The sequence below is a fragment of the Lissotriton vulgaris genome, chromosome 8 (assembly GCF_964263255.1).
Source record: "Lissotriton vulgaris chromosome 8, aLisVul1.2, whole genome shotgun sequence".
NCBI classification, from domain to species: domain Eukaryota; kingdom Metazoa; phylum Chordata; class Amphibia; order Caudata; family Salamandridae; genus Lissotriton; species Lissotriton vulgaris.
In genome coordinates this window covers 1062540874-1062565720 of record NC_141696.1, presented here as the reverse complement: position 1 = coordinate 1062565720, position 24847 = coordinate 1062540874, and the positions used below count along the sequence as shown (strand labels likewise).

Here is a 24847-nt window from a genome sequence, read left to right as displayed (position 1 = left end):
CTAGCCGAGTTTCACAAACTTCAAGGGTTACGGGATGTACCAAGTCCCAGCAAAGAACAAAACCCTCGGTTTTTGGCGGCTGCAGTCGTCAAACAATACAACAACAACAAAAACGCTAGCAAAGTGTCACCGACAAAAACACTCACACAGCGTTTACAACAAAGGACACTAGTGTCAACAACCAAGAACTCTGGGAGCGACCCACAAATACTTAACTCAAAGATCAATGGCGTCACCAGGAAGGCCCGTCAATCGTCTCGCTATACCAAGGTCTACGCCAAGCGCCAAAACAGGTCTACAGTCAGGGCAGCAGTCCGTCGCAGCCGTCAGGAGGCGGGAATCTTCGCGGGAAAAGTCGTCGGGCCACTTATTTCGACAACAGGATCGATGAAGCGGAGTGCACCTTCCCTCGGAGATTTCACACGAAGTTCCTCACGATCGTCGGGCTTGGACCGGTACCACTGATGCAGCCCCACGTCGGGCGCCAACTGAAGGACTGGGTTCTTTTGGACCCAGCGGTGCCAGGGCACAACACCTGAAACCTTCGTGGGAAACCTGCTCCGGCGTACAAGTCACAGAGACACGGGACACTTCCTTCGGCGTCAAAGATTCAAGGTTTATTTACTGCAGGGAACACAGAAGTCACAGGAAGTACATCGAGTGTAGTTCGGGGAGACTGCTTCAAATTGGTTTTGTGGATCGCTCCTTTTATACAGTTTTTACCCATAGGCTAACATTGAACACAAAAGTTTACAACCCGGTTCCCACATTTAGCTCTCAGAAACACACAAGGTCCGGAACATAAGTGCGGAAACATTTGGCGGTTCCCAACTGTAAAAACCCATCTTCCCACCATTTAACAAATTCCAATCAGTAGTAAAACAGATCGAAATAGGAACGAAGACAGGTGCAGAGGAAGACGGAGACAGTAGGGAGATCGGAAAGGGTGTAAAAGGGGAGTGTCGAGGAAACACGAGATACAGGCATCAAAGGGACGTGCCTAATGAGATGCACGGCTGAGACAATAAGCCCGTGCGGCAAGATGAGCCTCGAGCGGCGCCATCTGCCTTACGGTAGCAACCCCCTCGTCATAAAGACACTTACAAAGGACATGTGTCTTCCGCAAATATCTTGGGAGTCCCAGGGTCGCGAAGCGGACAGCGTCCGTTCGCTGGCTACTTGAGGGCAAGAGACAAAATGGATGCCGTATCTAAGATGGAACCCGTGGGTACAGATGAGAAACCCACATAACAAACGAACGGTTTAAGTTAGCACAGCGAAACTGCGCACACTTACTAAACCCGTCATTTGCGGTTCATAGATACTAGACTCGACCATATTCGTGCGAGTCGAAAACACCACTTACAATTGTCACGGAACCTCACTTGCGTTCCCAGTCGGGGCAGCGGGAACCGATGGCGCCACTGTGGGACCAGACGGAGGAGAGCGACCTCATGGCCAAGAGGAAGGCCTCTATCACCTCCAGGGTTGCGTTCAGTCCAGGAACCGGCAGGCGGAGCCCGTGGGCGGTGTCGCCCGGACCCCCGGCCGCATCGTGCAAGCGTCGGGGCGAGTCGGAAGAGCGATGTCGTCTCTTCGACTTCTTCTGCCTCTTACCTGAGGACTTGGAGCCCGACGAATGGTTTCGACTCACCGAGCTGCAATGACTGTGGCCCCGCGACCGGTCCTTCGACCTCCTCCTCGACCTGGACCGTGAACGTCGCGGGCAGACTGCCGGAGCTCGAGGCGCTTACGGGACCGCTCCCGCCTAGCCTTCGACATCAAGGCCTGGCAGTCGCAGCACAACTTGCCGTCGTAGTCGGCCCCAAGGCAAAACAGGCACCGACGGTGGGGGTTGGTAACCGACATCAGACGGTTACAGTCAGCACAGGGCTTGAACCCGGGCATCCCTACCAGCACCGCAAGTCTACAGACTCGAAAAAGGACCCAAAAAGGATCGAAAAAGTTTGTCAAAAAGTGACTACGGAGTACTGCTTTTAGCTTATCTGCGCTTGCTGGCGTGGAAAAAAGAAGAACTGATGTCAGCGCGCGAGGGCGGCGTCTAAGTACTCTGACGATGTCATCCCGGCACCAACGACGGACGCGGAGCCACAGACGACGCCTACCGACGTGCAGGGGTACTGCTACGCAAAAACTTTCCGAATCCAGTCTGACGCCTGGGGATATTCTAAGGTAAGGAATCTAACACTAACCTGTTTCTTTCAGATATGAAGTTACAACATTCAAGCACGTGTGTTACCTCAAATGTCATTTATGCTTTAAAAGGTCCTTGTGGAAAAATGTATATGGGTAGAACAGAACGAAAAATTAAATTCAAATTACTGAGCATAAGAGCAATATCAGGAACCAGAACATGAAGGCCACAGTAGCAATGCATTGGAAAGAAGCAAGACACAACATCTCGCAATTGCGTTTTACCATTTTAGAGGTGCTCAAACCCAGACCTGATGCAGATCACTAGAAACTGTTAGCCAGATCCAGATTTTTGGGGATAAAACAAATTTGAACGCCATGCAGCCGCATGGGATGAATGACAGGTTGGAATTTAATTGTTTTTTATAATTGTACAGGATGTTTATTTACATTAATTCACGTAACTAATGTGATGACCCTTGGGTCAATGTGTATGTGGCTGTTTCGGCTAGTTTTTGGTTTGTTTGTATTTGGTTTAACTTTATTCCTTTTTCGTGTTAACAATATCCACCTTGGGTGATGGCTATCCCTTTAAGCATGTTTATTGCACGTGACGGTCATTTAAATCATGGAAGGAACACTAGTCCAGTAGCGTTTCCAGTTTGCTGAGTGAGAACTCTGCTCACGTTGGCTCGGTAAGCATTGAAGCTTTCTTTTAAAGCACGCACAGTCACTTTTGCACGCCACGGTTGTTTGGTAATTGACGGGAAAGCTCGCTTGAGTGTTTTCATGTCTTTGAGGGAAAACACTGTGCACGTTTCTACAGACATTTTTCAGAGTATGCGAATCACCGTTTTCGGCTTGTTTGCACTTGTAAGATTGAGGTATTTACACCCTTCACTATTTTGGTTTCGCATTAACATGCTCGTTTTACTACGGCATGGATGGAATATATGATTATAGCACGCAAACAAGTTCCACGCATGCCAATACTACGTGAATTTAACAACGCAAGAGGTTTTAACACGCTGAAAATTAAAACGAAGTATTTTACCACGCATATAACGTAATGATACCCCAAACGTTTTTGAAGCAGAAACGACGCATAAGTAAACACAATGAAAGTAATAGGTTACAAAAAAATATGTTGCATAGTGACAGCGTTTGTCTTTTATCACTTTCACTGACCCTTCAAAGACGTGTCCCCAACCAAGATGGATGAAAAATACAACGAAGAAGGTCAATTGTTCAAAATAAATGTACATTTTAAAATACACTTTCAGTCACGATTGCAACCCGTTTTTTAAGCTGATTTACACACATTTTACTTTAAATTACGAGCCCTTACTTCCATCCTCCATTGAAACAAGCGTCAAAACACGTATACCAAAATAAAAAAAGGACTGCTTTTTTGACGTACACGGCACGTCTTTGGGGGAGGCTCTTTCCTTTTTCTTTTTAATTTATGTTCGTTTTTTTTTTTTAAGTAACCTGCTTGTTATTTTTTGGGGGGGGAGACCCCCCCCCAGCCCCCCTCCGAGCCCCCCCCCCTCTGCCCCCCCATGCCCACGCAGATCGACTTGATGGAATGCCACGTCTCCCCCCCAGCCCGTGGTAAAGACGTCGTGGAAGGCACCCTGCGTGGAAGGCACCCTGCGTGGTAAGTGTCACGTGGTAAACGTTAGTAGTGGTAATGCCTTCGTGGTAAATGATGTTTCCCCATGGGAATAGAAATGTGACACGTGTGTTCAGAGGCAGGATTCAGCTTCAAACTTATGATCCAGCTATCTGTACAGCATCATGTATGGGTGAAACCAATTTTCGAGCACTGTTGAGATAGTTGAGGGTGCATATATTGTCTTGTGCATGCTTTGAGTTTCTCTTTTAGTGTTGGGAATATAATACATTTTTTGTATATCTTTGAAACCGGAGGTCTGGATTGAGAAGTCTCTTATTTCAGTCATTTTTTCAGACTGTTTTGATGAGACCCGAAATGCATTGGGTTTAAAGAGAATCTGTGTACAATGTGCTACCACTACCAAAAAGTAATTGGTACAGAAGAATTTTAATAATCAAAAAAGAAAAAAGAAAAATATGAATCTTGGATGACTTAGTATTAATTGAAAATAGCTAAGTGCTCCCGTCAGCCAGGCAGCGTTTTTCCAAACCTGGCATTCCTTTAGTCATTACTCGTTTGGCGCCTTCAGGCACAGCGTGACAGGGAAGCACACACATAAAACCAAGAGGAATTGAGTTTAATCTTTTAAATATTGAGTGCACAGCGCTAGAATTGAAAAAGAACCTAGAAGTGTCATATTTGGCCATTTCCTGAGGGATAATGTATGTTCTATGGAGGAAGCAAAGGTGCAGTAACTTATGGCAGTGATTGGGAGAGACTCTTTTAGTATAGGGACAGCGATGAAGCCCAGTCTCGGTCCGATAGGGGGTGTCCAAGGTCCTCCTTCCATCGCCAACGGACAGCACTGTCAACTGTGCGCTTTAGAGCTGGGCATGAGCTATATATGTAGCGGTCAAGTGAGAGTCATCTGGGTCGTCTATGAGCAAAGTAAGAGGGGGGAACTCCGTGGGTGCAAGTGGGTAAGTTGCCACAAATGTATCCATGTAGGATATCGCAGTCTCGTGGGGTGCATTGAATTGTGTCTTAACGTGTCGGTCCGGGAATAAGTCTCCTAAAGTGTGGAGATCAAGTTTGTGGAGGGAGCAGTCATAGACATCAGGAGAGGACAGTGTCTAAACTGCATACCCCGGTGAAGATGCTTCACTTGAAGGTGCCTGATCAGGGGCTCCATCGCAACAAACAACATTAGTGTTGAGAACGGGCACACCTGCCTGGTGCTGCGTGAGATTGGGAAGGGATCATAGAGTGAGTTGTTCACTCGTATGCGGGCTGTGGGCAGGGAGAATCGGAGAGTGACTACTAGAGCATTAAAGCCACTAGGGGTTGCCCAGCTTACAGAGTGTAGCGGGAAGAAAAAGCCATTCGAGTGAATCAGTGAATCAAAAGCCTTTTTGGCATATAGGAGGGCAACAGCTGCAGGGGTCGATGTGACCCCTCTCTTGAGCACAAAGAATTTTGTTCTGAAGTTCAATGCCGTAGATATGTGGGGGATAAAACCTGGTTGAATGGGCGAGAGAGTATCTGGTCTAATTGGAGCAATAACCTATTTGTTAATGCCTTAGCAAGGATCTTATTGCAGTAATTTTAGGAGTGAGAGGGGCTGATAGGAAGAGCATTTCGGAGAGTCTTTGTCAGGTTTCAGAAGTAATGTAGTTGCCGCTCTGCGTATTGTAAGGGGGAGAGCCCCCTTTTCCAGCACCTCTGCATATACTTGGGTGTGGGACTAGAGTTTGCTTAAAAGATTTATAGAAGTCGCCAGTGAGGCTGTCCAGTCCGGGTGCCTTTGCCCTGTCCAGCAAATCTATTGCCTGAGATATCTCCTCTGCAGAGGAGGGTTAACTGAGGAATTGCAACTGCCCTGTTGTAAGCCACACCATTGCCACCTCCTCCAGGTAATCGCCCAAGGAGCTGTGTGCTCTTTCGTTTATAAAGGTGGAGGAGAACGGTTCAACACCAAATAGATCAGTAAGGAGGGATTCCACAAATTTCTCAGGACGGTCCATGTTGGTTGATTCTGCAAGGCCAAGAATGTTGATGTTATTTCTTCGAGACCTGGTCTCTAGGTCTTTGCTCTTTGTGGCTACAGTTTTCAGCAAACATTCTGCGTGTTCTAAGCGGCAAGCCATTAATTAATTAATTAATTAATTATGTGCTTATATAGCGCAGGAATCACTCCCGAAGGGGTACCTCCGCGCTTCGACCGCTGCGAAACCCTTCCTGGCTTCCCTGAGAGATGGTCCCTTAATGGGTATCTCCAGGGTGAGACCAGGCATCCCCGGCGGTCTGGTGGGGCCGTTAGTGAAGATGAGGCAAGCTAGTGCCCAGAGTTGCCGAGTGTGATCGCTGATCAGAGTGGGCACCGAGGCGAGAGAATTATCGAGTCCGCTGACCCTGGTCCAGAAACCTGCCGCGTCGGGAATCGAACCCTGGTCCCGGGCCGTCCTCTGCTCTCGGGTCTGCCGCCTCTAACCAGTGAGCCACACTACTTCACTGGTGGTGGATTGGTCCTCCTGTGTGGATACTTGCTCCTCTGTCGTGTTGAAGCGTGTGTCATGTTTATCCAGTTGTTCCCCCATGCGATCCAGCCGAGAGGATAGTGCGTCAAATCTAGAAAGGATTGCGCGGAACCCCGCTTTGAGCTCCTAAGGAAGAGCAGTTCAATAAGCAATATTGACACAACCACTAGTGATTGAAGGGGTGAGGTTGTGAATCACATCTTCATGGTTCCACACACCGCTCAGAGATGAAAGCCCACTGTAATCTCCTTTATCGGCTACAACCCACCTTATCATTCACATAGAATCCTTTTTGCACATGCTCTTATTTTAGAAGCATGTAGGGCCATTTTGAAAGGGTGCATGGGAGATTCCAAGCAAAGGGACCGCTCTGAGAAATAGGAGTGGCGCTAGCTCCCTTTCAAAGGCATACCAGGTAGTGATGTTCATAAACCTGATTAACACAGCTGATTACATTTTCAGATGTACACTGGTACAATGTAAGTGGTAGGGCGACAGAAACCCTTGCCCTAATGAAAGGTTGTTTCTGAATAAAACCTTCAAAGATCAGCACTGAATCCTGTAGACCGCCATTCTTTCTGTAACTCAAATGACAGTGCTCGTAAGAGCAAAGTACTGCTGAATGTCACATGCACAAAGTAGAGACAACACACAATAAAACTTCTTATTAACAATTCTTTAACATAACACTCCTTTTCTAAATCACACAAGCTTTATTTAAACCTCCCTGCTATCAATAACGTGTCTCTAGAACTACAAGTCTAGTTGCCCTTGGCTGAATCCTAACTCACATAGCTAAATCTTGGGCAAGTAGGCGGACAGCCAATTCCCGGGCTTTGTCACTAATTGCTAGATAAATGGAAGGCCGAATCTCACCATAGATATGACATACCATCAGCCTTGCCAGGTGTTTGGAAGGATGTACTCTAAGTAGTTATCGGAGCAGAGCTTAATTTTTTTGTCTTCACTTCTCTTTATTATTCTAAACTGTCTACCACCAGCAGTTCAAGGTTTGTGGTCCTTACCTAGAATGTTATCAAGTGATTTGGGTGGCACTTTGGGTTTCCTGCTCAGAAACTCCCTGCCATCCTTGCCTGCCACAGTTTTACCATCACTTACATAATTTCTCCCTTTCCTCCTGGTTTCAGATTCATCATTGCCTACAGCACCTCAACCACATCCAAACATATGGTATTATGTTTCAAACACATGCAGGCAAAAGCCAGCCATAACTCTATTTTCAAGATTAATCATACATACATGACCTCTTTGGTCGATTGGAGAGGACATTCATGGATAAAGAACACAGACTGTACCTCAATCAAGACCAGACCGAACCACTCACTTATGGCCGTAAAGTATTAGCCAGTTCTGCTGTCTACTGCGTCTCACCTAAATTTTTCAAAGCCCCTTCTTCTCCTGCAAAATCAATGCGTATATATTTTTGTTATCACTGTAAGAGGTAGACCATTTTGGGGTTTGTTTAGAATTGTCAAACTTTTGATTTCAGCAGCTTCGTCTACTGAAGCACATTCTTAAGGAAGAACAGGTGTCTGTCACCAGCTACACTCAATTCTTCACAAGTGGAGGTTACAGGAATTTAAATCTTCCAACTCTCCCTGCACCATTCGTACTACAAATTCAATAAAAGTTTCTCTACCTTCAACAAGAGGAAGAGAGGCCAGATTTTATCAATCCACCTTTCATTACAGGGATTCCCTGTGGCAACCAGAACACAGTACAAGGTTCTTGGCATAATTCATAAGTAGGTTCATAATTGTGCGCAGGACATCTCAGTCACAGAATACTAATTTCCACCTTCTATTGGAACAAGATGCTCTGTAACCCAGAATCCATGTTTTCATATATGGTACATAACTTTCTACATTTTGGACACAGGCCGATAAATAACCACTCAGTTGAAACAGTAAACATTCTAAAGGAACACAGTGGTCACCAACAGAACTAGGCATCATGTAGAAATAATTATTGCCAAGAAGCACTAACTATACCTACATGAACTATTATTCATGTATGACTAGAATAGTTAGTACTTTCACTGGTGCAACATTGCCTATGTTCTTTGAATACGTTCATATGTCGTGGCTAAATAAAATCATTTAAACATTTACACTATAAATGACACTAAGAGGATATGGAAAATAGATCGCAAATCATTGCTACAGTATTAGAACATCCAATTAAGAGACAATCATAAACATATATGGTATTATCAAGTAAAACAACTCAAAATATTGGTAACTTACCATGCAACAACCCAGCTGAAACTCATTAGGACTTTACTTTCAACATATTCATCGTTAGATCCTCATTTTAACATGTTCATTAACAGACTAACCTTGTGCATTAATGAGAGAATTCAGTAGCTGTCATTACGTCACAGTCCTAACAAGGCATCAAAAAAGAACAATCCTAGTTACTTGCTCAGAACTACACAACATTTTAAGGAGACAGGGGAAAACCAAAGGTAATACACTAGGGATCACCACTGGACAACACCGACCGGCGAATGCCACGAGTATTTACTCGACCATGCTGTAACTCACCATCAGCGACGACATCCTTCGTAATTCCTCAATTGCCTGAATACCGCTAACCCGTCATCACTGGGTTAATTTAAAAACCCAACCCCCCCTCGGACCGACTGACTTCGTCTGATCGGTTACCACTCTGCACACGCCCACTGATTGTGCAGCCCACTGGAAACTTTATGTATTCAAGACAGGGATGCTTTATAAATAACTGTCCTGAAGATGATCCCACGTATCTAAGTTAAGGAATCGAAACGTCGACACCAATGTACCATATGGATCTAAATATTCAGAATGTATTGCACAATGGTACCTTCATAGAATCAAGTCTGTCTATTGATTACTAGAAAACAGACCACTTCCCCCTTTTTGCCTGAAATTTTTGTTTTGTCTTGCTTTGTGTGGGTCACAGGCTGTGCCCCCTTGACATCATTTTCCAATTTCTGTTACCACTTATATTGTTCAAAATAAAACTCTGCTGGATATAGAACATACTGGTTTTTAGCTTATGTTGATTCGGTTCTCAAAATTCATGTTCTAGGGACCCCTGTCTTTAGTAACAGAACTACACAACAGGTAGATCATTTCATGCTTCACAATCTCAACACAGGTACCCTCAATATCCAACACTGCTAAAACACAAAAGGAAAGCAGCCCGAAGTGCTGTACTCAGGTCTGAAAGGAGTCTTCAAGTAATATATTCATGCAACAGAAAATGGCATTTGTACGCACACAAAAAAAAAAGATGTCGCCTAGAAACAAACCTCAACTCTCCTAGGTAACTCAATCTCATGGGCCACCTCCATTACAGCCCATGAGAAGTTCAAACAGGAAGCCATTGCTACTCAATTAATTGTCCCAACATAATCCTCTAGCATAAAAAGGACAGTAGTGAGGACGCAACAACTCATTGTGCCACATTTCTAAGGTCATCAAAAGCAAGGCCCATCTAGATTTCAGATGAATTTCTAACCATGTAGCGTGTAATGACGCGAAGTTGATAATCCAAAGGTATTCCTCACAAATGATAAGTGTATCCTTTGACTAATAGCATTATCTAGTCTTATTTAGGCAGGGCAATAGATTCAGCATGAAGTTGGTACATTCGGGATCAGAAGAATGATGACTACCATTGCCCCAAATCCACTGTTTTCACTACATTGCCCTTTAGTTCTTTGTTTTACAGCCTGAATTACTCTAAGCTTATGATAACGGTAATTTTCTTGTTTTCCTTACCCTTCCGGAGAAGACATCTTTTCTTTATGCTGAATCAAAGCTACTGCTGTGAATAATTTCTTTTTAACTTCGATTAATGATTGTTACTGCAACTGTCGGTGAACTCAGCTGAGTTTCCAGAACTGCTTTTAATGAGGAGTTTGTTCTCTTGCGACTATTAGCTTGAAGCTCTAAATCCTTCCTCTATTCCACAAGGAACTCAAAGGGTTTCATGCAAGGTTAGGTTAGGTCCTTTAGATTAAGATAAGGACTAATTCCTTTATGGAACACGCTGTTATTGTTCATGATGCCTCTAACCAAATATTTCTTGAAATTTCTCTAACTAGATTAATCTGACTATTCTGAATAAAAGACAAAAATATTACTAACCTCTTAATGAGAAAGAAAACTTAAAACTTTACCAAACCTCTCATCATTGACTGAACTCTAAATTGCTGTAAGTTGATGGATTTGGAGCTGAGCTCCATTCTAACATGGTGGCGAAGATCTAAAGATCAACAGACGGAGTTGGTGCTGAGTTGGGCATCTGTCCTAAGTTAAAGAGTTAAACTATTTATAAATGTCCGCACTATACACAGTTTAAAGGGGATTTGGATTTTAGAGCCTGTGCTAAAAAGTTGCAAAGAGGCCTTCTAGGATACAGAGGATCAAAAAGGATGCTACAATTCAACTGCAAGCACATTAACTATCAAGGTTTATAACTAAATGTCAGAATGCTAGGCTTCAAAACTGAGGTAAAGTGCCATGTTGAGGTCGGAATCATTAACAGTACTCTGAAGATTGAAGAGAGAGTCAGAAAGAGCCTGTGTTGTGTCAGTACTTCTGAGCCACAGTTTCTTGAGAAACTCTACTTACCGGCTTGGAAGCAGTGTTGATATATTGCATAACCATCTCTTTTTTTATGTGGAAGTCCTTTCCTCGTAAAGGTGCTTTCCGGTCTTCATTCAAATTCATATCTTCCTACAATGGGGGATATTTAGAGAAAAAAATATGCTTAGTATCGGGTGACATTAGCACAAATAGATAACTATTCGGTAAAACACCATGACCGCCGACGTTTCCTCATCAATGTTACCTTAACTATTACCAGTAATACTAATTAAAATGACCCCTGTCGTCGGAGGATCATCGGGGAATCTACTTACAAAAATTTCTTTGGTTTTGAAACAACTGGAGTCATTCCTAAAAGTGATGATACTAAGCATCAGAAACTCTGTACAAGGCTATTTCCTAAACACCAAAGCTGTTTTGCCTGTATAAAAAGGCGCAGGATAACACATTTTATTCCTCTAACACATATGCTGGAATACAAGTTAAGTAAGATTATTTATCTAAATAATCTTATAAGGAGACACAGGCGCTGCGCAGATCCAAATATGCTGTACATAGTCTGTAGAAGTATGTCACGCCTTGCTTTCCTAAGACACTGTTAAATTTAACTTTCTACCCACATTTTAGATACACTGCATGACTGTTAGCTAAAAGAAAGTATACTGACTGATACTTGCATGTCTTGCAATCACAACAGTCTTCCTGAAGCACTCTAGCAATGGCTGCGGAGAAACTTTGCCTACTTAGTGCCTTATTTATGAAGGCCTTGCGCCACCGGTGCGTGTCTTTTTCCCATTTTAAAAGTCACGTAAAAGTGGCGCAAGTCCTTCATAAATAAGGCCCTTAATTTACTGTACATGGATTTTGAGTAAAGACCAAAGTCAACTGAGCACACCAGTAAAGGAAACCTCAACAACCACTGGGGCTGTGTTTGCTCATCATAGGCTCTTCTCTGGTTGTGATCATATTCTTCTCTGGATTCAATTTAATGGGGAGGGAGTTTTCTGCCTCCCTCTCGCTTCCTTTGCCTTGCCCTCCCATCCACTACCCTACTTGTTTGTGTCCCTGTACATTTTTGCTTCTCTCTTTCAGATACTTCACTTTACAGGATGTAATTTTCCTTACAGTACCCTGCTTCGAACTCCATCATTCTCGGCCCACACTTCTCTCCATTTTTCTCCACAAAAGATGATTTCTCTTCCACTCTTTCGATATCTTTCCCAGTCATCTGTTGCATCTTTAATCTTTACCTTCTCATCAATTCCAGTCTCCCACTCCTATTGTCTACTTCCTTTCCTTCCCTTATTCCCATCTTTTCACGTTTCCTGCGCCCCTCTCTCATTTTTCCATGGCTTCCCCTCCAACTTCCACCCCTCCATCTACTTCATCTTTTGCCATTTTTCAGTAGACTCACACTGACCCATGTATGGTATTTATATCTTCATATTACCTTTTTTTGCGTTACGTTTAGGTCAATATTTATTATCGATATAACAAGATTGCTAGGCAGATAGCAAACACCCAAAAAGGTATCAATTGAGATGTCGTTCTTCTTACCTGCCTATCTTTCACGTCCACCTTTCCACAAAACTACTGCTTTCCCATTTAATACTCTTATCCGAGTTGAACTGTGTTCCCATGGCCTCCCTCTACCTTTATAAACTGAGCACACCACAGTTTTATTTCATAGGACAACGTGCAGAATCTTAGTGTAGTTAATAATTAACATTCTATTAAATAACGCTCCTTGAAAGACGCCATGAACCCTACTGGAAAGATCTGAAAAAAGCAACTGGGCACACAAACCGACAACAATACAGAATAAAGCAAGGACGAGGAAAACTAACAGCCAGTATTCCTGGTGACCTGCAAATGAAGGGCCATGACTCCAGTTCGAAAAAGTGCTTTTACTGACTTCGCATCAGGAAGCATCTCTCCTGAGTTTAGGGCTAGTGGTGCTGGTCACCCAAAATAAGGATATCGCGCAAACTATAGGCAAAGGCGCCTCTTGATTTGTGGCTTCCCACTCGGGTGGGGGTCTGGAGGGTGGGAAGGAAGGGTGAGCACCTTAGTGATGACAACAGTCTGGCTTACAGAATAGTAGCAAGTACAACGGCTCAAAGGGCTTTCGTTATGCCTCTCCCAATCTAGTTAGCTGGCAAATCAACCAGCTAGTGGGTGACTATAAAATAAAATTAAGAATAAAGTTTAAAAAATGCAAAAAATAAGTGTGACAGTGTGCTCTATGACACTAAGCTGACTGGAGCATATAACTGCAGAGATCTTAGGGATCCTTCCTCTGCTCTAGAATGAGGAATAGAATGAGACTCAAGCCGCTGTGTGAAGTGCCAATGCATGGGCTAATTTGGGGCCTCCATTCTGTCAACATTAGCAGCAAAGTAGATTTTTAGAGGGTCAGTAGGGGCAACAACTCAGGCTAAGCTGAGCCTACTTGATCTCAGCCATGGAGCAGAGGTTATTTGTCGCCGATGTCTCTGGGTTTGTTCTAATATGGCTCTGCAAATTGGGTCAAATGCAATCCCTTCAGCACGGAAACTCTGCTTAGTGATAGTGAGCAGTCATAGGCTTCACAGGAAGGTTAGTTTGAGGGTACATCAAGCTCACCCCACTCACCCAGCAGCAAAATAACCGATTATCCATCCCTATGCTTATGTTTTATAAAAAGTGAGTTTTTTAACACACTTTAAAATTAATGCTACATACTCAGTCAGTCAAGGAACACTTTATTTCGGCCATAGGCCACAAAAGCATTAAAAAAAACAGTACAAAGCGTTTTAACAAAATACAGTATAGTATAATATATCATCATAAACTATATGCAGGTAATCTAAGGCTCCGGCACATGGTTACTGTACCCTAGGTAAAGGTACCGCCAATGCTAACCCTTCAACTGCCCCTCTTCTATAGAACAAAGAAAATCTGGTGTAGCTCTCTGGCACGGGTGCAGCTGCCCACCCACTCTAGGTAAAGTGTACATTCAGTATCTGTGCCTTACTTTTCTCACAAAAGTGAGTCTTTTTGTCAGACCTCAGCACACATCTCTCAGTGTACTCCCTCGGTTTATGGAAGATGTACCAGCAGCAGGTGCACCAGCCCTCCACTCCTGGTCCCAGGAGCAGATGTGGGAGTGGGCAGATGCAGCAAAGTTAGGTCACAGTCAGGATCCCAGGCTGTCTTGGAGGCATCGGCCTTCATCCAGGAACATGATGAATTTGTGGGAAGTTGTAGATTACAGATAAGACAAGGTCCCACTTCCACATGTACTGGCTGGTAAGTTGGCGGCTACTCTGAAATGCCTGGGGTCAACGTGGCGATGCAGTCTGCTTTGGTTCTTGAGAGAAGTTGAGCCACTTAACCACTTATCGGTTCAGCATCAGCATCGTCGCAGTCCAATTGGGTGCACACTTCAACCAAGTGCTAAAGACTTGTCAACAGTTTGTCAGGTCACACTTCAGGGAAGTGTCATAGACTTCACAACCGATGGTTCGGCGGCAAGAACCCCATGGGCACCGTACTTTCATGTGTTTCAAAACAGGGAGCAAACTCTTTCTTCAGATCAGATCTAAGACGATGAGCGCTCACCTCTAGGGAGGCTTGCAGCTCCAAACCTGGTTGAACATAGTCCTCTGGGAACTCAGAGATGGAGTACCCCCTCCCTTGTCAGAGAGAACTTGGAACTGAATATTAAGTGGATTAACAGCTCCGACTTTTATACAGCTTCAGCAGACAGGGAATGTGCATTCGTCAGCATTTATGTCGAGCGATGTTCCTTACCGCAAGGTCGTCACCAGACTGGAGCACCCACAACAAAGGCACACAGAGGTGTAAGCATTCTTCACCTGGCTATTAACAGCCACAATGACAGGGATCAGGAAGAGAGACTTAAGACTGGCCTCAATAAAATAACCTGTCACACCCTAACCAGAAACAGCTGTCCGTACCTTCAACTCCATCATCTACCAAATGGCACATACACTCTAGATTAGCATGAGGCTGGGTCAATTATTAAAATAAATAGGATGCCAGATTCTCAGAGATGGGCACTTAGAGCAGGGGACATAACAGTACACCATGCATTCTCGTCCCAGCAATAGTGTTGACATTTGTGTGAAACAGCAATCCTCCATTATTGCGTAAATTTACATGAATAGCTACAGGAAACCCTAACGACAAAAGCACCAGTAGTTTTCTCAAAGAATTTGCCACATCACCTATTATAGCGATCATGGTCATTTTTTGTTAAAGGCTCACAATGTTTGAAATATCCTAAGCATACCAAAAATAAGCACGATGGGGCTATGCAACTCAACAAGATATGCAGATATGCTGCCACCAGCCTAGACTGGGGTGGCGGCGGGATAGTTCCTGGTTTCAGACTACAGGGTGACGGTACCGAATGACTAGCATCTTTGAGATGATGTAACAAACTGAGTGATGGATGGAATGCTTGAAATAATCTCAAGCACTAGCAGTCACTCAGAACACATTCCAGTCCATCATGTTTCGCCCAAAATGCCACCCTGGACAGAGGCCAGCCTTGCGTAGATTAGTTTGGACCCTGCTGGTCTCCGGCCCTGGACAACCCAAACTGCCAGCCAAAGTCCCTTCCAGAAGGGACTCAAAGCAACCCTAGAACAGTTTTGACCTTGTCTATGGGCCCAGTGCTCACTGTGCCACTAGAATCAAGCTTGCACCCAATTGAAGAGACACACTTAGGCCGAAACCAGTCGGTGGTTGCTTGTGTTGTGGTTTACTGGGGCCTGGTCTGGCAGTTTTGACTGTAGTGCTCCTATTGTAGCACGACGAAGACTGATTTGCATATGGCTGGGTGCTGCCTGAGTGGCTTGATGTGCAAAAAAACTAAAGACGGGTATACAGCCCCGAGTAGATGAGATTAATTGAAGAATGCCACCCCCTACTTTTTTCTATGCTTCATTCTGCGTGCTGATGGGCATAGCTCAGACTGTCAAAGATCATCCAATTACAGTATTGGTTAACTAGGATCTTTTGGTGAAACCAAAAATACAAAATTGATCCTGGATGTAGCCTAGATTCATTTTAACATCCTATACTATGCTACAGTACTCATTAACCTCTCTCTAAAGTCGTTTCCTTACACTTTTTAATCGAGCAATATGCCATAAATATGTATTCAAGTTAATTCGTATTTCTACAGGAAACGCTGACACCGATGTTAGACAAGGACACGTTTTCATTGGGTTGTGAATGTTTACTGTGAAAAGTGCTCAACATAAACTAGCATGCACAGGCATCTACCTTTGTCTCAGGCACTGCAGTTATGAACAGGTTGACAGGGTGCTATTATGTGAAAAAGGGTCTATTAGAAAATGGCTGAAGCAATGACTTTCTTTTCAAACAAATAATGCCGGTGTAAAAAAAAAAAAACTGTTGTTTCTGCCGTCTCCAGCATTTTTCATTGCAAGAAGAAAATCAAACAAAAATGAAGATTAATAGAGGACTACCATTTAACAGTCCTAACTGGTGGCTTTTGTGCTTGTGGCTGTGTGTTACGCTATCTTTAGCAAGGTTCCGATAGCAACTGCTAAGGAGTTTGAGAACCCAACACATCCAGTCCATACAGGTCTCCCTGCATGATACCATCACACTACAAGCTCTTGAAAATCTTCTGACTTCTGCAGTGCAGTTTTCCAATTTCATATAGCAGATGTGTGAATGCTTTCCGATCGAAGAATCGAAATTTGCCTAGCATTGTAAAGGTAAGTTTCAATTTTATTAAGGACACGGCGGCGAGGATTATGCTTTTTACCTTCTTCGCTGTTTATTACATAAAGATCACAGAAGCCAAAAAAGTATCCACATAAGCTCTAAATCCCATAACAAGAATAAGGCTTGCCAATACATCCAAGGAAAAAACACAGATTTGCATATATAAACTACAAATCCCATCAACATGTCCAACAAGTTATCACAGAATAGTCCTTCTCTAGTGTCCATGACGGGTAGGTAGGACATCCCTCCTGTGACCACTTCCTCTTTCTTCGCGCAAGTCACGCCTCGGTTTCACTGGTCCTGCTTCGAACCATCATTTCCTATAAAAAAATATACAACGTCAGCGGTGTAAGGCAGAAACCTGTACACGCATCCAATAAAGCTGGCCTTAATACTTCAAATTTACCAACACTGTAGCGGAAAACCTGACGGGCGGGATCGCATCCGCAGGTGGCCTGGGAGGGATAATCCTCGCCTCCGTGTCCTTAATAGAATTGAAACTTACCTTTACAATGCTAGGCAAATTTCGATTCTATGTCAGGACCAGAGGCTTCAGATTGTGCTAGTTTAAAGCTTACTCACCACCAAATGGGCAATATCCACCACCGGTTTAAAGTAAAACCTTTTAAAAGTGGAATCTGAGGACTAGTCCGCAGCGCGCACCAGATCCTCCAAGCGGGCTCCCAACGAGAAAGCCTTAGAAGCCATGGCCCCTCTAGCCGAGTGGGCACAGAACAGTTTCGTATCAATACCTACTTCTTGCATGATCCACCTTACCCATCTGGCAATGGTGGATGAAGACACAGCCTTGCGGGGCTTTCGCAAAGCAATCAGAAGCTGTTGTTCGCCCGGAGGACGAAGTTCTGGGGTCAACTCCTCGTATGCCTTCAAACACTGTGAGGTGCCGGGTTTTTAGGAACCCGGTGGTGCCAGGGGAAAACACCCGAAGACCTCTTGAGTTCTTCCTGTTCCGGACCACAGAAACACGGAGTCTTCTAGGTGAAGTCAAAGATTCAGTTTTATTGGCTGCAACCAAGTAACAAGCGTCCTAGGAGTACAACAGCACGGGTTGTAGATTCTCAGGAGACTGTTTGTTTTTACAGAACCAGCCTTCTCCTTATATACAAAAATAACAGCTGCAGGCAAGAATTCTTTAGTTTACAATACGGTCCTATACATATTTCCAAAATAATGAAAAAGCAAAGTCGATGGCAAACCCACATTTTCGATGTCCAGTTTGTGATAGATGACCCAGCTCGGCCCAGAATTACCATCAGATATCTATGAAAACCCCAATAAAATCGGACACCTCCTCATCGTAAAACCGGCCATAAACAAGAAACATGGACAGGCGTATGTGTGTGGATAACATGGTTTGAATGTAGTGAATGGTTTATGGCATGTTATGCCTTGATGCTATCTTACTCGGCCACTGGGCGAGGAACTGCCCAAACAGGTTTGGCTGGAGGCAGTGAAGTCAGCTCGGCCGGGTCATGGGGAAGTCAGCTAAGGTGGACGTGTCCTTTCAGATCAAACTCGGCCTTAATCAATTGACTATATGAGGGCAAGCCACAAGATGGATGCCGTTCACAAAATGGAACCCGAGGGTTCGAGACGGAAACCATGATTTAAGGGTGATAGCATCACTCAATCACAACGCAAATGCATAGGGATAATGTCCTAATCATTACCGGTCTGCCGACACCAAATTCGTCGGGGTACGATGATATTTTGCGACACAAGTGTTAGGCCTCGGTACCATATTATAGCAGGGCCCAGAATTTTCAGAACCACAATTGGACCACACACAGTTTGGGAGCGTTCACAAAGGATGGGTAAGAAATCGTCCTTGACGCACATTTTGTGCGACGCCCCAATGTGAAAGTCACCCCTTCCAGGGAGAAAACCCTCGCCGAGACGTCCAAGGCACGTACATCCGAAACACGTAGACATGACACCAAGCACAAAAGCATAGCCAACTTTGCCGACAGCTCTTTCAAAGACAGATACTTATTCGGCTGCCAAGACAACAAGAGGTTCAAGACCACATTGACGTCCCAGAGAACAGAGTAACGCGGTTCAAGGGGCAAGGAGAGACTAATACTTCTCAGGAGTCTACAAACAAATGGATGCTCTCTGACCGGTGCCCCATCCACCGGATAGTGGGCTGCCGAAATCGCCGATCGCATCGCGTTGATAGTGTGATAAGCCAGGCCGGATGAAGCCGATTCCGCCCAAAAATTCAGCACTGGAACGACGCCTGCGACCAGGGGATCCAAGTCCCGTCTAAGACACCAACAGGTCCATTTATTCCAGACGGAGCGGTAGCGTTTTGCCGTGCTCCCTGCCCAGGCCTTTGACAAGAAATCCTCAGCTGGCCTCGAAAGGCCCGGGAGCGACCAACGTCGCCTGAAAGCCGCCATGCCATGAGGCGGAGAGAGCTCTGCGTTACCAGATGGGGATCCCCGTCCGCGTTGAGAAGAAGATGCGGAAACTGGGGAGTAGGATTGGAGAATCCCAAGAAAGTTCCAGAAGAACCGGAAACCAAACTTGAGACCTCCAAAAGGGTGTCACCATGACCACCTCTGCTTCCAGACGGCGAAGCTAGGCTGCCGCCCGCACCACCATCGAGAAAGGCGGGAAGGCATAAGCTCTTTCCCGACTCCAATCTTGGAGGAAGGCATCCGTGGCCTCCGAGAGAGGGTCCGGCCTCCAGCTGAAGAACCGCGGGAACTGGTGGTCCAGACGCAACGCAAAGAGATCCACTGAGAACAAAGCCACAAAGACCGTTCAGCCATCTGAAAACCTCCATGTCCAGCTTCCACTGGCTGGAGTCCCGCAAGTGTCGGGAGTGCCAATCCGCGACTTGGTTGGCTTGGCCTGGCAAGTATTCCGCTGTCACCGACACGTGGTGCGCTAGGCAATAATCCCAAAAATAGTTTGCCTAATCCGCTAGGGCTTTGGAACGAGGACCTCCCAGGTGGTTGACGTATCGGACCGTTGAGACGTTGTCCATCCGGAGCAGAACACAGGAGCGAACCGAATCCTTGGTCCAACAGTGCACCGCGAAAGACCCCGCCAGCAGCTCCAAGCACTTTATGTGCAGCTCCGGTTCCTCGGAGGACCAGGCGCCGCCTGTGGAAAACTCTCCACAACGGGCACCCCAACCGGCCCTGCTGGCGTCGGACTCTATCACCAGGTCCGGGACTGGCCCAAAGATCGCTCGGGGGTTCCAGGCCTCCATATGGGCGAGCCACCAGGCCATTTCCTCCTTCACCTCGACCAAAAGGGGAACCGATTGATCGTATGTTAGGCCTCGCCGGAGATGATGCGCCTGGAGGCGTTGAAGGGCCCGGTAATGGAGGGGCCCTGGGAAGATTGCCTGGATGGAGGAGGAAAGCAGCCCTACCACCCGGACAATTTGGCGGAGAGATGTGTGGGATCTCGAGATCGTTTGACGCAAGATGTGTCGAATTTTTCCCACTTTCCTGGACGGTAGACTGAAAGTGAACCAGACTGAGTCCACAGTAAACCCCAGGAATTCCACTGTCTGTGAAGGAGAGAGAACGGACTTGTCCCTGTTGATGACAAACCCCAAGCCCCGGAGCAGGGATACCGTTTGTTGAAGCTGAAGGTTCAACTTCCTGGGGCATTGGGCCATCAATAGGATATCATTTAAATAGACAATCATCCGAATACCTTGGCTTCGTAAGAGCTCCACCGCAGGATGGACAAGCTTGGTGAAGCACCAAGGCGCTGAGGAAAGTCCGAATGGAAGGGCGGTGAACTCAAACACCTAGCCCCCCCAAACAAAACTGGAGGAAACGACGATGCGGAGGGTGGATAGGAACCACCAAATACTCATCTTTGAGGTCCAAGCGGACCATCCAGTCGTTCGGGAGCAGCACGTCCCGCAGAAGATGGATACCCTCCATCTTGAAATGCCGGTAAACCAACAAACCGTTGAATTCCTTGAGGTTGATTACCGGCCGTTGTCCCCCATCCGCTTTCTCCAACAGAAACAGGTTGCTCAGAAAACCAGCAGGGTGGCGGACCGAACGGCAAATGGCTCCTTTGAGAAGCAAGTCCGAGACCTCTTCGTCGACCAGTTGCGCGTCGGCCGGAGAGAAAACGATGGGGTGTGTGGTCCTCTCTTGAAAGGGCCGATCGTAAAACTCTATGCGAAACCCGCAGACCGTCTGTAAGACCCATGCGTCTGACGTGATTGCGGCCCAAGCCTCCGGAAACAAGGCTAGTCGCCCCCCAATGCGGACCTGATCCGCCGATATGACACTCACCGGTCATATTGTTTCCAGCGGAGTTCTTAAATCCACTTCGACCTTGGAAGGGTTGGCCTCTAGTAGGGTAGAAGTTGTTGAAGTTTGATGAGGTGTTGTATTGACCTCGCCCGGAACCTTGATTTCTGTTAACAAACTGCTGACCGCCACGGCCGGTCACACGGCCCCCATCGCGACCAGCCCACTGGGAGAAACGTTGTTGAAAGACTTTTTGATGCTCGATTGAGCTCTGTCTAGGGACGTAAACGTAGAGACGAACTTCCCTAACTCTTTAATAAAGGGGTGCCCAAAGAGGCCTCCCTGGGCCACAGCTCCCGCCTCCGAGGAGGCTAGGTCTCCGAGCTTCGGTTCCAACTTGATTAAAAGTGAACGACGACGTTCGGTCGAAAGGGCGCAATTGGCGTTCCCTAAGAAGACCACCACCAGTTGCGCCCAGTTCAACGGGATGTCGGGGGAAATGGCGTCGCCGATCACTTTTGCCTCCTCCGCCATATCCAGGATCTTGGTTATAGGTCCTATAGCATCTAAAAGCTTATCCTGGCAGGAGCGCCAGGAACGGTCAATCCCCTTGCGAGGGTCTTTAACGAACTTCTCAAGGAAGGTGGCCATCTTCGGGTCTAGCTCGGGCGTAAGGGCCACCTTCCCCTCCAAGGTGGGTCTAGGGCACTCCCCGCACAGATAGCTTCTCGCTTCTTTCTCAAGGGGCTTGCGGAGGCGCCCCGCGACAAACTTCGCCACCTTCTCTCCCGGGGTCCAGGCAGCTGACCGTGGATGCATTATTTCATCCGGGTCCAGCATACCCAAACTGTCCTGGGGCAATTCAGCGGCAGAGCCCGACTGGCGCCAAGAACGCACAGACCCATCCTCATCGTCCGGGTCTGCTGGGGACATCCCAGCAAGGGATGAGGGTGCTGTACCCATCGATCCAGAAGGACCCGGGGTTGGAGGGGCCGCAGGGGTAGGCACGGTCGCCTTGGCAAGAAAAGCGTCACGCAACCACTCAAAGGCGTCCCTGTCCACACCCTGCGCCGCCCCGGATACCCCCTCCTTACAAACCTTTTTGGGGGCTGGGGGATTGTCCCCCGATGGGGTTGACGAGTTGCCAGAAGTCCCCAAATGGGCTTGCGCCACCAGTTCACACTCCTGAATAATACGGGCAGACAGGCGCTCTTCCATGGGCCCTACAACCTCCGTCACGCAGCTGTAAATAGAACTATCGACTGCGTTATAGAATTCCTCATCGTTCAGGTACTGATGGGATTCCTCCTCCTCGTAATACTCCTCCTGATCCATCCCTGAAGGCTACACTCAACCCCACTAGTCACTCAAGGGCTGCGTGTAAAACCAGCACGCTTTGGGGCAGACCCTGTCTGGCAAGTTTGGCCCTGGTGGCACCAGGGATTAGGGTGGCACTAACCCTGCAGCGCGCCGACCTTCTACTAGACCGGGTCACTGTCACCTCCCTGCACGCTGCCAATGGTGGAAATATGTGCAGGTATGGAAAAATGAGCACAGCTTGATGTCCCAAAAAAAAAACACCCTCAGGCGGCAAACGCAGTAAAACCGCTGTACACTCCCCACAGGGCGTTCGTCAAGTAATGGGGGCCAAATACGGACCCAGGCGGCCTGGGCGTGAAGGTGAGGTGACGGGGCAAGGCTCCGGCGGGTCGATCTCCTCAGCGCGGCCCCCTGTGACAGAAAAACGCGCTGAGGCGAACGAGGCGCGTTAGCTCCCCTGGCGGCCGGAGAGTATGCCGCAATGTTTTGGAAGATCGAGTGAGGAACAATAAATGTTTCCGTGATCAGTATGGGGCTCTGAAAAGGAAAAAGGGAGTCACAACCCACAATACTGAAGCCCCAACACGCAGTAACCATAGCGTTTGAACACAGAAACCCCCATAACAATCGAGAAATCATCAACTAAGGGAGAGAAAGAAAAGAAACACTTAACTGGCTGCGAAGCAGCGAAGAAAGAGGAAGTGGTTACAGGAGGGACGTCCTACCTACCCGTCATGGACACTAGAGAAGAACTATTCTGTGATAACTTGTTGGGACATGTTGATGGGATTTGTAGTTTATATATGCAAATCGGTGTTTTTTTCTTGGATGTATTGGCAAGCCTTATCCTTGTTCTGGGATTTAGAGCTTATGTGGATACTTTTTTGGCTGCTGTGATTTTTATGTAATAAACAGCTGTTACATTCTGTATGTTATTCATTTACACTGTCCCTTTAACCCTCACTTGTTTTTCTTTGAGTGTTCTTTAGAACACCTATGACTCTCTGGCATCAGGTCAGTTATTCTGTTCCTGGATGCCAAGGAGCTGCATATCTCTGTTGCTGTGCTGCTTATATTAAAACCTACTTTGAAGGTTCATCTGTTTCCTGTGAATTTGTAACAAATTTTGGCGACGAGGGAAAACCACTTTCTTTTGAACGTTCAGCAGCACAGGTGTGGAGCAATTTTTGGAAGATTTCGACTGAAAAGTTTGTGTGATTTTACTTAAAGGTGACCACTATTTTTCAAATATATGAAGTTTGGCTTTAACTTTGCTGAAATCGCCGTTTTCAACGCTCCTACCAGCACGGATTGGCTTTATTTTAACAATTTGGACTGTTTTCGTCCTTATTTACCTTTGAATATTTTCAAGTTAAGAACGCGGCTCTTGCTAACAACGCGTCAGACTACTCCGTCATTCCTCACGCGTCATCCGAAGAAGAGAAGAACCAGCTGTTTTCTTTCCAACGAAGCGTCACTGTCTCTTTAGAAACCGGAAGCCTGAGCTAGCTCGAGAACCTGGTCTTTAGCTCACGCTACGAGCACAACTACGTCATTCCGCTACGTGGCGGCCATTTTGATTGTGTTTCGTTTCCATGACAACGAGTTACCGAGTCTGACGAGCTTCGTGCAATACAAGGAAATGCATGTTTCTTTCCATTATTCACCTTTATTTTAACGCTTGAAATACATGTAAGTGGATTTGACTATATATTTTAAGTGAAATTAACTATATTTCAATTTTAACGCATTTAAAAAAAAAAACTTGAACTGGCAATACAAGGAAAACTTTCAACAGAATTTAGTATTTGGTAACTGGAACTGGCATACAACGAAGACTTGCATTTGAATTTTAAATTTGTTATTTATTCATTACATTTTTTTTAAAAGGAAATCATCACATTTTCTATAATACACCATTTTCACTGTAGTTTCCTCAACATTTTTGCAATATGCAATTTGATCCACCAGAAAAGTTTCTTCAGAACAAGGGCGATCCTCCAATTCCATGGACACGTTGGAAAGAGGAGTTTTTCAATTACATGAAGGCAATTGAGGATGAACGAATGTGTTCTGAGAGAAAAAAAGCATTCTTTTACACTGTTTGGGTTCTGAAGGACAGATGTTTTTTAGAGCTTTACCTCCCATTCCCCCTGTGGATGGTGAAGGTGAAGGTACTAATGTTTATAAAGAAGCACTTCTTCGCATTGAGAAAAGATTTAAACCTGTTTCAAATATTGCTTTAAATAGGTATAAATTTTATACACGTGCACAACAAGATACAGAATCTTTTGATGAGTTTATGACTGCCTTAAGGTCATTGTCTATACATTGTAATTTTGGTAATATGTGCGATGAAATGTTGAGACCAAATAATTGTCCATGTCAAAAACAAAAAAACACAAGAACGCCTTTGGGAACTTGGGGATCCTAAATTGTCTTAAGCTATTGCCATTGCGAAATCTTTAGAACAATCTGAGAAATGGATGCTCACTGTTCAAAAACATAGTGTCAACGAACCTGAATCTCATGATGATGTTTGCTTAGTTAAACAAAGATGGGCATGTTAAT

General features: G+C 45.7%; 1 protein-coding gene across 1 annotated transcript in view; it reads right to left on the bottom strand.

The window, feature by feature from the left end:
- Positions 1 to 24847, bottom strand: part of DIAPH3 (diaphanous related formin 3) — a 2291797-nt gene that overhangs the window by 1917449 nt on the left and 349501 nt on the right. The window contains exon 4 of the mRNA XM_086934906.1: positions 10953 to 11057. Within this exon, the coding sequence (XP_086791032.1) occupies positions 10953 to 11057 (105 nt within the window). The remainder of the gene's footprint in view (positions 1 to 10952; positions 11058 to 24847) is intronic.